The 20,482-nt window shown below is 37.9% G+C and overlaps 1 protein-coding gene across 12 annotated transcripts in view; it reads left to right on the forward strand.

Moving 5' to 3' along the window:
* Grik1 (glutamate ionotropic receptor kainate type subunit 1) overlaps nt 1–17,234 on the forward strand; it is a 386,759-nt gene extending 369,525 nt beyond the window's left edge. For 4 of the 12 annotated variants that reach the window (XM_059276871.1, XM_059276873.1, XM_059276877.1 and 1 more), the window contains 2 exons: nt 1,641–1,891; nt 17,079–17,234. In XM_059276871.1, the coding sequence (XP_059132854.1) occupies nt 1,641–1,891; nt 17,079–17,234 (407 nt within the window). Of the gene's footprint in view, nt 1–1,640; nt 1,892–3,205; nt 3,356–16,542; nt 16,630–17,078 lie in introns of those variants that run through there. The other 8 variants (XM_059276872.1, XM_059276874.1, XM_059276875.1 and 5 more) reach the window with 3 other exon arrangements.
* Nucleotides 17,235–20,482: the final 3,248 nt, after the last annotated feature.

Genomic DNA, 20,482 nt, shown 5'->3' on the forward strand with positions numbered 1-20,482 from the left:
CCACTGCGTAGATCACTATGACTACTGTGCAGCCATGGCCAGGAGTATTGCGCTCATGCTCATCAAAGCACTTCCATGTACCTTAAAGCGAAGTACTCCAGGTTCTCTCATTTGCTTGTGCACTCTAAGGATATTCATGCTGCTAATTTTGCCTCTACCCGTTGTTCTGAGAAAGTTTAAGCAAATACCTGATATCTCTTATTTGGTTTTCAAAATCCATTTTCTCACCCCAAAATTCATACTCTGAATTGACAAGCTATAATCTCCCTCTAAAGCATTGCAGTCCTCTTTTAAAGTAGATTTTGAGTGTTGACAATTATTTTTTTTATGTCTTAAAAGGAAATAAATGACAAATGACAAAATATTGAGCCTGAGCTTATTGAACTTAAGCTGTGACATAAGACATAAGTCATCTGTGGGGATGGGAGAGCAGCCAGGAGCACTTTCACAGAAATAGTGCTGAGATGTAAGAAATGAGGAACACTGACTTGGATTCTTGGTTATTAATCATAACTTCAGATTTTAAATTTATTTAAATCTATTTAACAAACAGCCTTGACTTTATTATTTTTAAGATTTTTCCTTGTTTTTAAGATACCTGACTTTTTAAATTATCTCCACCAGCAATGGCTTTAAATTTTGTAAGCAAAGGGAGCTTCCTACTAACAAGGAGAAAAAAATACTATCAGAAATGTTGCCACCCAAGGAAATAAACCAGTAAAGGAATTTTGTTTTATCTCTTTTGCACTGATTAACACAGGAGTTAAGAATTAAGATACTATGTCCAAATGTATACACTTTGGCACTTTCCAACCCTTCATAATTAAAGTTTCAATGGAATTACCAAAAGACAGACCACAAATATTACCAAATTCTTGACATAGAATATTATAGCATCTCAGAATTATTCAGAATGTATTTTATCCTAATTGGTATGGACGAACCACTGTAAACACCATCTGAATTTTTTAATGTCTTCCACGGTTAACATTTCTTGAGTGCCATAGCTCAGTTTGGTCAAAAGGAAGGATCTGCTCCATGCAGTGACCCTAGAGCCCAAATTTCTTCTACTCTGTGGCTCCTCCATCACTGGTGACTTGAAAGCATTTCCTTACTGCAGTGTATTTGGGGAAAGAGAGCAAGCAGAGCATGCTGGGAAGATTTATGACACAAGACTAGAAATGTCATCCATCACTTTAGCTCCCCTTGGCCAGAAATGTTGCCATAGCTGAGCTCTAATGAAGACAGAGAAATAGAAGGAAGAATGGCCAAACTCAGCCACAATTAAGAGGGCACCAAGAGGCCAGAAAAGGTAGAATTGAAACAACAAATCCCTTGAGATATGAAAAGATTTGGTGAAGAACTCAGCAGAAGCAGAAATGTCACAGAATTCCTATTTAATGTTACTTTATTTAGAATCAGGAACACCCTGGGGCCAGAGTGAACCTCAACATATCACCTCTCCCTCTTCTAACTAGTTAGAGCCATCAAGATATAAGATCAGAAATTCCCAACTTTGGCTGACAGATTTGTGCATGAAGGTTTCACAACTCTGGAGCATTTATCACTAGGATAGTGTAATGTCTTGATATCTCCTTATCCCTTTGGTGACCACCATCCAAATCGCCCCCAATTTTCAGGCTCTCCTTACCGGGATAAAATCACAATTGCCATTCTTCAACTGCAAGAGGAAGGGAAGCTCCACATGATGAAAGAGAAGTGGTGGCGGGGGAATGGGTGCCCTGAGGAAGACAGCAAAGAAGCCAGCGCCCTGGGAGTGGAGAACATTGGGGGCATCTTCATTGTTCTGGCTGCAGGACTTGTCCTTTCTGTGTTTGTAGCCATTGGAGAATTTATATACAAATCACGGAAGAACAATGATGTTGAGCAGGTGAGTCATCTCCTCCTAAGACTGGGTAGTTTTGCCTTGGAACGTGCTGTCTTAAATTTGAGAATTTTAAGGATGCTTTCCCTTTTGGTAACAGCGTATTGAATTAGATGCCCAGAAGAGCCATTTCTGAGTTAGAGCAAAGAGCACTGAATCCCTGCCAGGTGCTGCTGGCACTGCAGCTCTATCATTTATTAATGAGAAGAAGGAAAAGTCTTGCGCACTAAATCTAATTAGCACAATTTGGAATGACAGTGCAGAAATTCAAAACTCCGTTAATTTCTCCAACAGTTATTTGCTCTTAAGATGGAAACTATAGAAGGAGCAAGAGGGGCATAAATCCAAAATTACAGAAGACACTTGTGAGAAATATTACCAGCCCTTCAGTAGACATTCTGAGCACATGTACTCTTGTAAAATAATTTCTATAAAAATACAAAGCAATATTTTTAAATTGGGCATTTACCTAGATCAAGATATAATGTGTGAGATGATAATTCATACAATTTTCCTATAAATATGAAAAACAACACAAAATGACAATAAAATATATTTCAGATGTTATTTTTCAAAATTGCATCTAGGATGATGGGCAATTTCAATAGTCAAGCCATTTTTAACCTATTTTATTTGTAAAGGCATTCACACCTGGAACTTTGATGCTTTGGGGGAAAAAAACTCACAAATGACTGTGATTTAAGATAATTCCTTACTAAAATAAATAAAATAGAGAGCCCCGGGGCATTGTAGTATATTAATCCTCTAGGTTAATTTAAAGATACCATTAGAATCTCAAAGCTAAGAGCTATTAGCAAAACAGCCAGTTTAATGCTCTACTACCAATATTATGAAACCCTTAATAATTTTCAAGATAGGGTTTCACATGTTCATTTTGCACAGAGTCTTGGAAATTGTATGGCTGGTTTTAATTAGTAACCGGGTACTAGAACCACTTCTTTATGTGCAAACTATTATTTTGGGTGCCCAGGACTGGGCATGATTCATTATAACCTTCTTTCTTTATGGAAACCCTCCCCAGAATTAAAAAGCAATTGTGAGAATATGGAGCACCCCTTTCCTGGACCTCATTCTAGAAAACTGTCTTGAGAATAGACTGATCTGCTTTAACTTTCAATTTGCTCTTGAAGTGTCTTGTTTTATGCTACTAATTTGAAAAATAAAAGCTTGTATATATTATGCTTTAATGTGCTGTTTCATAACTGCTGGCTTCATTTTATTTAATTTTTCATTTAAACATTCATTCTTGCTTTTTATTTATTCACTTTCTTTATTTTTTCCATTTCTTTTGCATGCAAGGCTTTTTGTTTCTTTTATGGACTACAGTGTAAACAAACCCATCCGACCAACTCCACTTCCGGGACTACTTTATCTACAGACGTAGAATGTGGCAAATTATTACGAGAGGAAAAAGGGATTCGGACACAGTCCTCAGTCCATACTGTATAATTGAGTTTTTCAAAAGGTGTTGCCAGTAGCATTGTTTGTAATGAGTGTTGTTTGTGATAGCGTCTACTAGGTAGAAGTAGCTGTTATGACCTTTCCCTTTATATTAACAAAATGTTTATACACCACTCCAGGCACTCCACTCAGGCCTCTGGAACAAATGTGCACTATGTACTGATGCAGGATTTTAGGGGAATATAGACTCCTAGATGCATATATACACAGGAAACTATTCTGTCCAAAACTGTCATCTCTGTGCTTTCTTTATGAATTAAAAATAAATGACCCTTTCTTCATAAACAAAAATTGAGACACAACAGGGCAAAGCATGGGAAAATGCTAGTTCTGTACACTTCTTTTCATCTTTTCAAACCTTCTCCCCTCCTTCCCGCTCTCTGTCTCATGTGTTCTCTAGACGTATATATTCCAAATTTCCTTTAGCCATGTGTTCTCAATAAGTATACAAGTAACTCCATAACACTGTTCATTTTTAATTAAATTAGTCCCAAGCTTTCAAATGCATTATTTACCCAAAATCTCATGTCCTGGCCCTTAAAAATTTAGAAACCATCTCTGAAAGAATTGTGGTTGAACTTGAATATAAAGGGGGATTACCTAATATGAGCCTCTCTCAGGGATGGGAGGAACAGTGAAAAATGATTTCTGAATAGAAACTCAGCAACATCAGGCTTTCAAAGAGCAGTTAGCAGTTATCTGTAGGTGCAGAACCATTAAAAACCTGATTTGCTTTTAAGCTATATATGTATATATTTCCTTGAAGAGCCAAGCAGAGTCCTAAACTATGAACTAATTCATGGCATCTTCTGTTTGTTGCTCACCCACACTCAGTCTTTGCAACGATGAACATCTCACACGTTATTGAATTCCCTTCCCACTCACCCAAGATAGAGTAGCTCTTCTTGAAGCCATCTTCTCTGAGCCTTGCCAAATTCACATTCATTTCCCTGGACCCATCACCATTATTAATACATTTCAAGTGTGCTGTCAAGAAGGGCAAGGTGGAGAAAATAAACACCAGAGAGAATTTCCATATGCATTAGTTACAGATCTCTGCAGATTTATTTTCTACCTGCATTCAAAGTGCTGGGAATAATCCCTGCACTAGCTCAGCTTGGTGACATAGAAGCCAATGGCATGCTTAATTTGGTGTGACAGGGAATGTCTGCTGTTTGCGCTGAGTTCTTTCCCCCTTTGCAGCGAGTAAGGGAGATGAACAGCCCTTTCATCTCCTCTCAATATGGAATCAGTTGGTCTTTGTTCTCCACCAAGAGATTATCTCTTGTCATATCAAGTGATCCCCAGGAATATGTTCCAGAGAAGGAGTTGTTTGGCATCTGGGCAGTCACGTTGCATGACCTCGCTTAGCTTTAAATGGGTTCCAGGATTTTAGTCACAATTCTTTCTAACCAACCTTATACTTCCTCAGTAAAGCATGAGCAACAAATTTGACTCCTGCAATGATTGTTTCTCAGCCTTGTTCAATAAATAAATGAGCTCTTATGAAAATATCTACTATTTATTTACTGTTATTAAAGTAGAAAAAGTCTACTGTGTGTCACTGATCGAACTTATATTTTCAGAAGCAAGAGAATTAAATATCAGACGTGATAAAGGCCCCATGATTCTTAGTTTCATGACATTGATTCAGCATACACAATCTACAAACTACTTACTTTTTTTTCCTAAGAACTATTTATATACTAAATATATATACTAAATATACTAAATATATACTAAAGTGGCTACAAAAATTTTTGAGTCCTTGATATGGAAAAGTCAGACTGGCAATAACCAGCAAAACTCACTTTTCCACACAGACCATCCTTTAAAAGTTTGATTCAGAGATGAATAAAGAAGTAATTTCTTTCAAAAGTTAACCTTAGGAGAGTTTGGAATATAGCTTGATTGACATAATGCTTGTCTAGCACGCATGAAGCCCTGTGTGTTATTTCCCAGTCCCAATTATGCATAAAACCATGTGTGGTAGCACAAATCTGTAGTCTTAGCACTCAAGAAATGGAAGCAGGAGGATGGGAAATTCAAGATCATCCTTTACTACATACTGAGTTCAAGGGAATGCCTAGACTACATGAGACCCAGTCTCAATAAATGAATAAATAAATGGTATTTTGGTATTGTTTTAGATTGTGTACTATCTAATTCTGATATTTACACAGTACTTTATGGTTTTTAAAATGCTTGCCCATACAACATTACATTTAAACCTTTCAGGAATTTTAATTCAGCTTTATTATCAGAAATAACAGCTATTAGAGTCCTGAACCTTGAGTTATGACATTAAAATTAAAAGAGAATTTTATAAATTAGCCAAACTTGAATTCAAGCATAGCTTTGTGTAGAATCACTGTAGATGACTTACTAAGCATCTCCTAGCTTCAGTTTTCTAGTATCTACCACCAGGAAATCATTTCTAGAATACAAGTTTGCTCTGAAGCATTTTTCAAAATAGGTGCCACTGGAAAGTGCTTCCTCAATGAAGTTTTCATGATTAAATAACCCAAGGGAACCACATTCTACATTCTTCTACCTGAAGGGATTTTAGTATATTTAATATGTTGTCATGGATGGAGAATTTCCAACCTATTCAGTATCTCTCAAGCTCTTAGGTCATAGTGCTCTTTCTATAAAGCACCTGGCAAGACCAGTATCATCCACCTGACTCTCTAGGGAACACAGGTATGGTAATATCAATGATATGTGATATTACCACAATATCACTGATGTCAATCCCTACAATGATGTGGAAGACACTTTACAGTATGTGTGGTTTATAAACCATTTGACAATTACTCATCATTTGGAGTCAAATTTCAACTTCTCTAAGCTTCAATTTCCTTATTTATAGACTAAAAATGATGCTTTACTATATATACCGTGAGAATTAAATGAAGTCATATCATGGCATAAAAAATAAAACCACTTATAAAATCTTGATAATAAATACTGGTCAACAAATATTGCATTCTATAGAAAAATTAAATCTCTCTCTGGTCACATGAACAGTAAGAAAATAAATTTAGCACCTTAAAACAAACCCAGATTTAGAAAACAGGATTATGAATGTAGACATACCAACTCTAATCAGTTTTCCCTGCATACACGTTAAAAAATGAATGGCAAAGTCATTATACTCAAGAGAAGGGCCTGAATAGGTAAGATATGAGGATGTATACAGTAGGAGCTCTGAGTCCTCTCTCCAGACATTCTACAATTTTAATTAGTCTGAAGTTAGGCCAAGGCAATTATAATGATTTGAGGAGCTCAATTGGTTCTAATAGTCAAGAAGAGTTAAGATTCAGTAATCTAAACACTAGTTAATGGATGTAATTGGACCCAATAAATGGTTGCTTTTTTTTATGAATTGACTCAGACTAAAAATAGAGCCACCAATTCTAAAAGAGAGAGAGAGAGAGAGAGAGAGAGAGAGAGAGAGAGAGAGATTATATATTTAGCATCTGATATTCAATGGTCTCTTTATATTGATACTCAAAAAAAGAAATTGCATATCTTTTAAGACAGAAACTTCGTGATATTCAACTGATAATCTCTACATGTTTTTCTGGTAAAACAGAGCTATCCCCATTCAAAATTACCAAGTAAGTAGTTTGTTGCTGCTTTGGGCCTTCGTAGGTTTTTCCACACATCTCTTCTTTTATCCATCCTTCGGATAACCAGTTCTTGTTGCTATGGAAATAACTACAAAGACCACATTGACCTCCACAGGGTCCATTGCATTTCAAGTGAAATTTAGAACAAAAGCCATCAGACTGTATTGACATCATTAGTTCAGAGAATTTAGTGTCAATCACAATCATCTGGGGGAGTGAAGTGCATTTCCTACCCTCGACCTCCATATGTTCACTTTGGTGGACACAGCCAGCAATCTGCACGCTTCGTAAAGCCTCGGAAAGAATATTTAAGATTAGTTATATGCGTTAGTTTCCATTAAAGTTAGCTTGGATGGATCAGTTTTCTCCAAAATTATGCCATACACATGAGTTTTGAACCATCTTGAATGCTAGGGATTTTTTTTAATAATTTTTCTTACATGAATTATTTTGCAATAATCCTGGGTATAGTTGCTTTACTTTAAAAGACCTGGCGCACATGGGTTTTTATAAAAACTACCTTGAACATAACAATTTTGTCAAGTTAGATGGTAATCATGAATTGTTATAAAACAGTACCAGGTTGTGGGTTTTATTTTTAAAATGTGATTAAAGTCAGGTAGAAAGGTATTGAAAGATTGAATGAAGGCTTCAACAATAATAACAATGTTATGCTAATTTGTTTCTTCATAAGTCTGTCAGTTACCTAATCCAAAGAGGAAAAAAAATATACAGCTTCATATTATACTTTTCTGTTATAGACTAAAATTATAAATCGAATTTTAACATTTTTTAGCAGAACTACATAAGAAATATGAAAATCCCTGGATTTTTATCATTATAAACTTATGCAAGAAAAATCATTTCCAAAAGGCCTCACTATATTTGACAAGCATTATATTATACTCTTTATAAGCTATAATGCAATACCACAATAAATTTCAATTAATTTCCAAGCACATGGTGTTTACCCTACAAGGTCTGTTTACTAGTAAGCCTGAATAACATGTAAAAGCAAGAGGAAGGGATGCATTCTTTCTATACTGCTTTCTGTCCATGCAGTTGTTGCAAATAGCATCACCAATTAACCCCTTGCAGAGAGTAAAGAGCCTCTGCTGGCTGCTGACATTGTAGCTCACCTGTAGGAACCATCTCACAGTGCTTCTCACATCTGCGGAATTTTATGTCCAGATTACAGGAATTAAAACTGTTACAACTTTTAAAATTCCTTCCATAGAAACTGGTAATATGGCCAGGCGGTGGTGGCACAAGCCTTTAATCTCAGCACTTGGGAGTCAGAGGCAGGCAGATCTCTGTGAGTTCAAGGCCAGCCTAGTCTACAAATAGAGTTCCAGGACAGCCAGGACTGTTACACAGAGAAACTCTGTCTCAAAAAAACAAAAAGAAAGAAAGAAAGAAAGAAAGAAAGAAAGAAAGAAAGAAAGAAAGAAAGAAAGAAAGAAAGAAAGAAAGAAAGGGAAAGGAAAGGAAAGGAAAGGAAAGAAAAGAAAAGAAAAGAAAAGAAAAGAAAAGAAAAGAAAAGAAAAGAAAAGAAAAGAAAAGAAAAGAAAAGAAAAAAGAAACTGGTAATATGGAGAAAAAGATCCCTCCTTAAAATTTCAAAGAATTTCTATTTACAATTATTAGAGCATTCTGGGAATAGCAAGTCAATACCGCAGTTGCACAACTGCATGTTTTAACACCTTGCCAAACCTGAACTTCATTAATGAAAGGGCAAATTCAATGAATGGTAAGCAGGATTGCGTTGCCCTGCCAGTACTTGAAAGAAAGGCCGCCTGTGGATAGAGAAAATAATCCAATCAACCAACACAGCATCAAGGGGTGAGGGGATGCCCACATAGTCAATCATATGCAAATTGTTCTAAACAGTGATTATTGCAGAAGTAGGATCATTCTAAACTGGGATGAAACTACAGATTAAATCAACACACACACACACACACACACACACACACACACACACACACAGCAACAAGGAGACATGCACATAAAATGTTCTTGGAAGCGAAGAATTGATTGCGCACAAATTGGGAAAGGAGAAATAAACAGGACTGGATACATGGTAAGACCCAAGTCTGAAAGCAGAACCTATCTAAGAATGCTGGGCAAGACAGTCGAAGTGGATAGAATACATTTGTTTCCCATTATCTTACCCTTCTCATATTTGCTTTATCAAGTTAGAGAGGAGTCAAACTTTCGCCATTTGAGTACCAAGTTGACTTTTCAAATTTGTGACACAGCAGAGCTCTTGGAAGACATGGCTTTTAACTGCAGGATCCAGATGTTTCATTTAATAAATCAACTGTCCCAATTCAAATAGTTTTTAAGTAGCAGGAATTCAAACCCAGAGACTGGAAGAATATAAACAATGCTGTTTTCCTATCTTATTTTGCTTTCCGTACCCAATTTTCACCACTAGGGAAAAAAGAGCACTAATGGGAAACTCCAAATGCTTAGATTTCCACTTGAATTTATTTTTTTATTTTATTTAAACGTTTTTTTTTTCTATTTTACTTACCAACCACAGCCTCCTCTCCCTCTCCTCCTCTCTACTTGAATTTCTAAAGACCATTCCAGAGTTCACTCCCAAAACAGGACAGTAAAAAAAAAAATGGCAATCTCAAAAGAGGTCTAAGGGAATGGTGAAAAGAAATACCTTCATTAGCTTAACTAGGGATATCCCAGGAAGTAGTAAGATGTATATAGAAATCTTCTGTCTGTGTCTAGAATGGCAGGAAAATAGTATGTAGGTAATGAGCCTATGGAGACCTTCAAAAAGTCTTTCTCACACCAAAACAATACAAAAAAAAAAAATGCCTTCTCTCAGAAAAACAAAAGGCTAGTGGAAGGGATTAGAGAATCATAGTGGGTGGTTAACTTGGAGTTAAGTGAAAAGACACATAATACACAGACCCTTGAGAGACCATTGAAACCATGGGCATCTCAGGTGAATTAGCAGAGATGGATTGATGTCCATGAACTGACAGATGGCACACCAGTGAGTGGCTCCCACGCCCCCTGGACTCCTAACTGCAGATGGCCTTCAGAAAGAAAAGTTGGAGGGCGGGGCAGGGGGATAAAAAGAGAGGCCTTGAGTTAGCAGATCCTTTAACCAAAAGAAAGCCTGTCCAACCAAAAGTGGATCTCCTTGATCTGACAAGTACCAATAGTGAGTATAGCTGAGTTCTGTTTTGTGGGAGTTTTTTGTTTTTGTTTCTGTTTTTAATGGAATCATATTTTTAAAAAACACAGCTTTTTAACAAGTTAGTTTATATCTTAAGAAAATGCATATCCACTACAGTGGATGTGAGCTGGTGCTTCAAAATTGAAGACACCATGAATAAGCATTGTGAACAATTAAAACCCTACTTCTAGGTCCATGGTAGAGCCAGCCATTCTGTTGAGGAGGAAAAGGCTTTGGGAAATTTATTTGTATGGCCCTACCTCATCTTCAAAAAGCTTAAAGAAAAACAGTAAAAAACAAAACAAGCCCTCCTCATGAGACAATCACTAAAAGATTATTATCATCTCATTCAGCACTAGAAGCCAGAGAGAAGCTAGAGAGATGAGGAACTAGCTATACTGGCATCTGACACTGATTCCAGAGACAAGAAAGTCACTATTAGTGGCTTATATTGGAGAGCAGGTCCACATCCCTGCCACTTTCAAGCAAAGAGAGTTGCTGACGTGTGTATACTAGGTCTGCATGAAACTCATTCCCACTGCAGAAATTTTCTTTTCTTCTAGTTACGGGGCTGAAGTAGGTCATTCTGTGTCCTTCTCTTTATACTTGTCAGTAGCTTTTGTGTCCTTTCTGGGGCAAGGGAAGTTCTGTTTGCCCCAAAGTGCCCTTTAGAGGCCATGGATATTTGACTCAAGCATGGTGGGGAGTGAAAGGTAAGGGCTCCTTCCCTATTACTCCCAAAACCTAGGACCAGCTTCTCTCATCCCTTGGTTGAACTATAATCCTTAGAAAGCAGACACCAGACAACTGTGCCTTCATGAACCATTCTCTGTACTACCTGTGTGCTGTGTCCTTTAAAGCTTGAAACTGGATCTCTACTGTCCAACTTCCATAATTCAGAACTTTTGGGTTTTTTTCCACATTCTTACAAACACACAGCTATTATAATGAATAGGTTCAAAGACTAGAGTATCTTCTAATAGTTCCACAAGGTGTATTTAAGAATGTAATGATCCAAATTCTCTCTGTGTACACCTAGCATCCCCAACTCCGGGACAATGCTTACAAAACTCTCATTACAACTTTAAAAGTGGGAAAAATATGATTGAGATTCATAGGTAAGGAACATATGAATTAATATCAAAATTCTGCATTGCCTCAGAGTTGCCCCCTCAAGTTCTCAAGGGTTCCCATGAAATCACCCTTAGTGTTAGAAACAGAGTGAAGTTACTTGCCCCCCACCTACCTGGTTTATGCATTTTATAGCCCTGGTAGGTAACCTATATGCATGGTTTCTTTAAAACTTCAAATTCCACTTCGGTTAAGAATGCTGTTCCACAATGTATCTACTACAATGGTAAAATAAGTTTCTAATGCCAACTTTTAAATAAAGACAAACCAGAAAGAAGGTCATTGTGCTTCTCGGGTTGTTGGGCAGACCTGTATGCACTACAGGTTCATGTTTACAGTTTGATAGCCTGGACAGGAAAACTGAAAATTTGGGGAATTGAATTTCTGCAGATGGGTTACCTTAAATCTAGGATCTGAGAAGATGATGATCCTGGTTCCAGTACTGAAAAGGGTTGGGGGTATGCAAAAGAAAAGGGTGGTGAAATGTAAGGCTATGGGAGTAAGAAGAACACACTGGTTAAGTGTACATGCCACAGGGAAAAAAAGACAAGAGCTGTGAAATAATTACCTATGAGGGGCCTGTTCAAAGCATCATCAAAGGTACAGAGAAATCATCCAGACAAAGAGGATCTCTGGGTTCAGAGACAGAGTAAGGTCGAAGCCAAACTATGAAATAGCTTTTCAGTGCTTATATTTCCTCTACCCCAGCATTTTCAGTATGGATGAGAATCAGCTCCCTCACTAGCTCTCAGACACAAGTCAATATATTACCACGGTTCTGGAAACTAATAATATGATCAACGTTCAGCCTCTCCAATGCAAGGGCAGATGCATGAAAGGTAACCCATGGGCTCTGAACAAACTCAGAAAAAAGAATGATGTCAAGGAAAACGGTACTCAAATTGTTATGGAACACAAGAACTTTACATAAGACGGTACATGCATAACTACTCCAAAAATGGCCCTCATATGCCTTCCTTTACTACATGGGGCAGGGACCACTCAAATTTGTTCTCTGCTCTCAGATCAGCGGTCATCTAACTAAATGAAGCCTTGGTACAAGTAGGCTCCCAATCCTCCCGAAGCCTCATGCTAGGACACGTGTACTTGGTGTTCTTCTGTTCCAGTTCTTTTAAAGGTTTTCTGTCTTTAAGCCCATATCATATTAAACATTCTAAGTTTGTTGGACAGTAGACTTCAAGATAAAAAACATGCTAAGATCGTGAAGTCTCACACTTTCTCATTTTAAAAGAAAACCCATTGAGACTTTGATTCCATGGACCAAGGCAGGAATTTGACCACACTCCAAAGCTACCACTATTAACAATAATTCCATTGCAACTTAGAAATGTATTGCTTTCATACCTCAAATTTTACTGATAATGGTATTTCCAAAGAAATTTTAAATCACAGTTTGCTGTTAAATTATAGGAAGCCTACAAATACAGTGAATGATTTTACATTTATAAAATGACAATATTACTAGCATCTTTCTTATCAATGTTTAACATGAAAATTTATTAACAATGTCAATGTCGCAGAGCACTTCATGTACTTGAATTAATGGTAAAAACTATACCAACATAAGAAGTTAATATATTACTGACTAGATGTCTTAGATTACTGGCCACAGCTCCTTTTAAAAGTTGTTGGGGAAAAATTATAAAATTATGATCATCAAAATAGTTTCCCTAATTATTTGCCTAAATGTACAAATGAACCAAACATCTAAATGTGTAGATGCTAAGTTTACAAGAAGTCAAGCTGATATTAACAGTATATGTCAATTGATAACCAATACGAATTCCATTCAAGAAAGTCCACACCTTTAATCCCAGCACCCGAGAAGGACAGGCAGGTGGATCTCTGTGAGTTCGAGATTTGCCTGGTCTACAAAGAGAGTTCCAGGACAGCCAGGGCTGTTACTCAGAGAAACCCTGTATCAGAAACCTCTCCCTTCCCCCCACCAAAAAAAGAAACAACAAACAAAGCAAAAACCTAGGTCCTAAAATACTGTAGACTCACATCACATTCTAATTCTGAACTTTCCTTGGCACACTGGGGTGAATATCTCTTCTGGACTATTTTTTGTTTGGGTTTCCCTGACATAGTTTGATGAGCAAAACAACATGAACATCTGAAAAATGATTTGTGTCTTCTTCCAGTACTGGGTACTGAACCTCGAGCTTCATGCTAGTGCACTACCAATGAGGTACAGCCAGAGCGCTAACTCCCACCCCTCCCAGAAAAGATTCACACTAAGATGATTAGAGGTATAGAGAGAGATTGTATATTTGCATTCAGGCTCACACTAGCACCATGAAATCAAACATCTGGGGCTAATCTAAAGGAGGCACCATGAAGTCAGCTACTATAAAAAGAAATTCTCCAAAAGGGAAAGTAAGAGAAATTAGAATGCAGGAAAGAGAAGGAAAGGGCATCTGGGAGATATACTTAAAGCAGGAGAAGCAAGAAAGAGGAACGCACTTGGGAAATCAAATCCCCAGGCATGTCATTCTCCCTTTAAAAACCAGGAGTGCTGCAGCTTAAGATGAACTGTTTGGGTCTCAGCTAGAATAATTTGTTGCTCAGTTTCCTTTCCTCTAAAAGAGAAGTCACACACACACACACACACACACACACACACACACGCCTCACTTTATCTTTGAACACCGATGAGATTGCCGTTTTTACTAACAGCACAAATGACGACACAATTTTGTTACATGCTCATTTACAAATAGATGTTCCTACATCATTCCCACCATAGAAATCTGTCCTAGTGAAGTCTTAAATGGCAATCAACTGTACTCGGCCTTCGTGCCTGTCTTATGTCTAAGCACATACTCTTCCTTCAACACAGTTTCCACAGTGCTACACACATGAGCACCAAGACATGTTATGAATTAGAAAGGAATAGTGATAACAGATACTGAAATTTTCTGGTTTAAATATGCACAGGATCCATTGTAACTAAAACACAGTCTAAACAACTGAAAGGAATTGTTGCGTGGAAGGACACACAATGCTTGACTCAAGGAAGCTTCCACATTTTCATTGTGTCCTTCTCTCCAAAACATGAATTAGTCAGTGACTGCCAGAGCTGACATATCTTCACTGCAGTGATACAATGGTATTGTAAGAAACCTATTTACAATGTGGCAGGGATTACATTATTCTCTCTCTCCTCTCTCTCTCTCTCTCTCTCTCTCTCCTTTTCACACACACACACACACACACACACACACACACTAGCTCACTGAATTTTCATCATATCTCTGGGAAAGACTCCACTGTAGTGCCATTTTATAAACAAGGAAATTGAGTGAAAGAGAAAATATCTTGCCAGTATAACTAGGTTTCAACTCCAGCATTCTGATGCTAGTGGCGAGTTACAAACTATAAGTCATGGCCATGTAGAGCTATGTTAAAAATGTGAGCACCACACACCAGCAATCAACAAGCCCAGAGCCACGACTATGGCAGCATCTCCACCTCACAGAGCAGAAGACGACAACTCCTCGGATTCTCTGACTTCAATCACACTGCCGCTAGAAAAAGGTAGTTAGCTGAATGCTTAATACTTTCTGTCAAAAGCATCATCTAGAAATTTAAACCATCATTTTAAAAAATAATGTTTCCATGGCACTATTAATAGGGGGAAGTTCCTAAAATCCCAAACCCAGAAACAGAAATATAGAAGCTAGAGCAGACTCTGAGATTAAACAAGGCTGATAATCTAATGAATACGAGTCCTTCCCATACTGCCTTGACATGCCACTCTGGGTTGAGCAATGACCTTCACTGGTTCATTTCTTGTGGATGAGAAGGCCTATCATTTATTTGTGCTTGGGCCGAAGGGGACCTTAAAGGTCATCTTTCCTTGCGGCTACATCAAAAATTTGGAAACAGAAAGGTCAGCCCCAATATCTTGCCATTTTCTTTTTGACAGTCAGAGACAAAGTGAGAGTCAAAAACTTTGTGACCGAAGACAAAGAGACCAATATCACTTATAAAACGACGTTTGCTCAATCTCAGATTGAAACCAGGGAGTGAGCACTTAGGGTTGATCAGAAGACAGATTGTTGTATTTTAAGGCAGTCTAAAATTTGGAAGAGGATGGTCTTTTAAAGAAAACCATAAATGAAAGTTGGGATAAAAATCTATTACCACCTCTCTACACAAAATAGGGAAGGGAGCATTTGATTAACACTTTCTTCGCTGTTTTTCTCATGGAAGCTACATTTTTTAGTTCATTTTTACTGTTTGAATTCAAAATGACATGAATAGTTAAATTTAAAACCATGAGAGTTAAAATAAAACCAAGACTATGATTTTTGTCAGCTGTTTTCATGAGGAAAAGTTCACAAAACTTTTATAGTGATTTAAAAAATCTAAACATAGGTGATTTCCAGTGAAATCCCTTGGAGTTAGCAGTCATTATAAATGGGGTTAGAAAGCACTAATCCCATTTTGTTTTGACTTAGTATCCCCAATAATAATTTGTGATCGTCTACTTAATGAGTGAAATAAGGTTCTTATACAACAATGTTTATAAAATCTTTTACACTCCTTTTCCTTCCTCTTGCCCCCCACCCCCCATTTAAAAGATCATCCTGGAATCAGCAATGCAGGTCTTTGGAAATGATTCATTCTCCTAACAGACACTTGCATCCAGTGAATAGCAACTGTCCCATTTCCCCTCACCAGCCCCTGGCCATGCTGTGACCGCTCTACCTTGTGTTTCTGCACGTTGGACAATTTCAGATATTTCATCTATGTGGATCCTGCAGTTTTTGTCCTTCTGGGCAGCCTTATCTCACTGGAGAACATTTTCATAGTAACCCCATCAAAAAGTAAAGCTGCAGATCCCTGAAGGCAGAAATGTGTCCACAGAGTTTATCCTGGATAGAAAAAAAGACAGCCAATTATGTTGTATTGGCTGTTGATACTGTGTGCATGCAAATAGACATAGCGTATTGTGATGGAGATATGTATCTATATATATTTTTTCTGCATATGCATAACATTGTTCTGCCACTCTTCCATCTTCCTTTGTGTAGTACCATTATTTTTGCTGTGCAGTTCAACGCCATCATTTTCCATTTCCACCACAGCTGCATCATTGCTACCGCCAGAATCTCTGGTTCTTTTTGGAGAAAATATACAATTTAAAATTGTTTTTTTTTCTTTTTTTTTATCAGAAAGGAAAGTCATCAAGACTTAGATTTTATTTTAGGAACAAAGTAAGGTTTCATGGGAGCAAAAAAGAAAGCCTTGGTGTAGAGAAGGTTTGTTCATTTTCTATAGCATTACTGAAGTGTCGTATGCCTTGATAACCCTATCAATGTTTGGATCATCTCAGTGGGGGAAATGCCTTAATTTAACTCTGTTTTGCTGTCTCAGCAAAGGTAAGTTGTCAATTTGAGAGCCTTGAGTTTTTTGGTGTTTTGTTTTATTTTGTTTTGTTTTATTTTGTTTTCTGAACTGGAAAGTCTATAGCAGTATGTTTGTGAATAAAGTATAGTCTGCTGAGCTAACTTCCTGCCTCAGTTTCCTTAAATGTAACAGACAGATGGCCAGTGGGTGGAGGAGGTGGTGATGGGAGTTGGCCATTAGTTATGGGCCTGCCTTAAAAACAGTAACTTATGTCCATCAAACGTTAGGCAAGAAATACAAGTCTAGTCAGGTTGGTCATGGGTCCCAGGACACTGACACTCTCCTATTTTGTGCTCTCTAGTGTCTCTCTTTCAATGCCATCATGGAAGAGCTGGGAATCTCACTCAAGAATCAGAAAAAATTAAAGAAAAAGTCAAGAACTAAGGGCAAATCTTCCTTCACAAGTATCCTTACTTGTCATCAGAGACGAACTCAGAGGAAAGAGACTGTGGCGTGATCTGGGAACATACCTGTAGGTACCGTCCAAGAAGAAGGCCATGCCCACTATACATATGTGGAAGGAGGAGTTCTGAGGAATAAGAGACGTGTGTCCACATATCTTTATCCATAACTCCAGTCATGGATAGAGGTAGAAGAAATGCACAATTTTTAAAGCTCACATAGGTGTTATTCAGAAGTGAAACTGATTCTTTTCAGATGAATTTGTATGCACACTTATTTTGCATTTTTCTCTTTTCCCCCAATATATTGCTATGTGTGCTTTCTAAATAATAATAAACAAGTGGATTTTGTTTTTCATAACAAGTTTGAGCCTCCGTTCGTCCCCATTTCCTCCCCTCATTCCCAGTGCTGAGGGTTAAGTATCACTAGCTATAGAATTTGCTGCTCTGAGGAATCTGTTAAGAAACAGTCACTTGGGGCCAAGTTTCAAAGTAATTGCTTTCAGTTTGTAGAAGGTACCTGCTTACTATAGAAAGGGAAGCTATTCATCTTTGTGTTCCTAAAATCTAATTTTCTACATGGTTTAAATACTATTTGAACATTCCTAAGTATATTATAAAAGAATGTTTTTTTCAAAAGGGAAAGTACATTTAGAAACTAAATGTTCACCACACTCTAAGGCATCATGCTGATATCATGTGAGGAAAAATAGATACTTTTTTTGTCCTCATACAAACAAAAGGAAAATGTCTATTGCTGGGAGCAGGATCAGAATGGTGATGTCAGAAGCTGAACAGGCATGCAGAGGCAGCTCTCTGGGCCTGGCACAGTAAAGGCTGCCTGTAGGGAAAGACCAAGGTTAGAACAACACAGGCATCATCAAGGGATATGGGAGTATAAGACAGAGGCCACGAGGATCCCAGGCTGAAGGAGCACCATGTTCAAAGGCACTGACATAAGAAACAACTTGGTTGTAATGGTAGGTGGGAAAGGAGTTTAGTACATTTAAAATGTAAGATGTGATGAGCCCAACAATCGGCCACCACTCCAGCTGAGGAGAAACAGAAGGAAAGAGGTCTGGAAGAAAGAGAAAATGAGCTCACACTAGAACGTTCCTCCGTGATCCAAAGGGAAATCTGAACCAGAGTCAAGCAGAATGATATTTCAGAAAGGAAAATATAGCTTATTCACTTCACTAAAAACTACATCTGAATTACAGAGTTTTGCAGTTTCAATGATTTTGTTTCAGATTTAGTCTTTTTTTTTTGAGAATATTTATCTTTTTACATCTTGTTACAGTAATTTGGAAGGATATGTATAAAATTCTAATATTTAAAATATATTGAATGCCAGCCTTGCTTTAGAAATACTCAACTCCCTATTCATTAGTCTTCTGGTTTCATTTTTGTTGCTGTGTGAAAACACTACGACCACACCAAAAGGGACTTAGGGAAAGAAAGAGCTTACTTGGTTTGCACTTCCAGACCTATTATTGAGGGAATTCAGGGAAGAAACGCAAGCAAGATTTTGGAGAAGAAACCATGGAGGGATGCTGTTTGCTGGCTTTCTTGCAGATCCATGCTTAGCCAGGGAATGGTGTCACCCACAGTAGGCTGCACCCTCTTACATCAATTAACAAGACAATCCCCTCAGACATGCTCACAGAGCAATCCGATCTGGGAAACAATCCCTCCGTTGAAACTACTTCTCACGTGACTATATGTTGTGTCAAGTTGACAGTTGAAGCTAAGTCAGACAGTCTTTTCGCTTTTAATTTTGTAACTGAATTTTTCTTTCAAACCATATAAAGTTTGCTATGTGAAATCCTGTTTAAAAAAATATACTAAAGTAGGTAAAATTGTCAAAGGGGATTATTTAAATAGCACACAATCACCTGATGTTTTCATCCATAAAAAAACATTTGGTTCCTAGGCACGAGTTCGGTTCTGTGTGAGCCTGTGTGTCTCCTTTCCAACAAAGAATGGAGTAAGCTAATGAGTTCATAAGCCAGAAGAAAAATTACAGAGAATCTGGAACCCGGTCCAGAAAAATTCCTGAGAACAATCATTAATCTCGGAGATTTTCATTCGATTCACTGAAGAGCAGTGACTCATACAGAGTTATATACAAATCAATGGCAAAGTTAATTAAAAGCTAGGTCTAACATTTCTTCCTTCAGCAATTTCTTTATGCTAAAAGAATTAGACAGCTCAGGTGAGAGATTTGGGAAGAGAAAGGTCAAGACTGAAGGGATGATGTTCACAGTGAAGATTTATTTTCCATTCACGTTTCACACCTGGCCCCGGTGGCTGAAGAAAAGGTAATGTGACAACTTGCTTCCCCTGGGGGCTGAACATACACCTGGGTCTCTGACTTCTCACTCTAAAAGAGGGCAAAAGTAAAGAGGGCCAGTTAAAGAAAACTAAATAAAGGCAAAGTTGATTTGACCCGCATTTTATTTTCCACCTCAGCAGATTCAGCTCTAATTTAGCTCTTTGTCTTACTAAAATGGATATAAGATTGTCGTTATCATGAAGGTTCTGCAGCTCCTTCAAGTGACAAATAATGAATGGAGCAGCAGGGTCCATTCAGGGAAAGATTCACCCTGCAGCTACCCATGCATGTGGTTCCTAAAAGACACATCAAGTCTACCAGTTTCAAAACATAGGCTGCATCAGGTTCTCCCCCAAGATGATCGTAACCAAGTTGGAACATCGGCTAAAAGAGGCAGAAGTTATTGTGTACTTGCTCCAATTCATTAATAGTTTATTCTTCTAGCCTAGAGCAATGGGAAGAAGGCAGACATTAACTAGTTCATGATATCCAAAGCAAGAAATATCAAAGCTGTGGAGAGCTAAAGCAAGCCTTTCCACCAAGGTACTGGAGAGTCTGTGGATGGGGCTCCCTCCAGTGATGCTTCAAAAGGAGATTTAATCCTCGGGGGTTTTGCTGTGTAAGAAAAGAAAATCATTCACATTGCAGTTTTTAAAGTTCTCTGTGAAGGAAAGGACAAACAAAAAAAATCTACCAGAGGGAAGGCAGACATCCTACACTTACAGGTAGTAGCAAAGCCCCCTAAGTCTCAGGCAAGAAATGAGGAAACCATCCTAACAGGCAAACTTCTAGAACTCCAAAACCATGTAGGCTGACTCTGCAAAGTATTGCTGCCGAGAGTCATGATAGTATACATCAGGTGACAACTGGTGTTTGACAAGTTGACCCACCAGATATATGACTCCCTGATGGGGAGCCCCACCTGGTAAAGCCGTGGGGTCACTGGCTGTGGAAACTGGTTGTCTTCTG

The sequence above is a fragment of the Peromyscus eremicus genome, chromosome 12 (genome assembly GCF_949786415.1).
Source record: "Peromyscus eremicus chromosome 12, PerEre_H2_v1, whole genome shotgun sequence".
NCBI lineage: Eukaryota > Metazoa > Chordata > Mammalia > Rodentia > Cricetidae > Peromyscus > Peromyscus eremicus.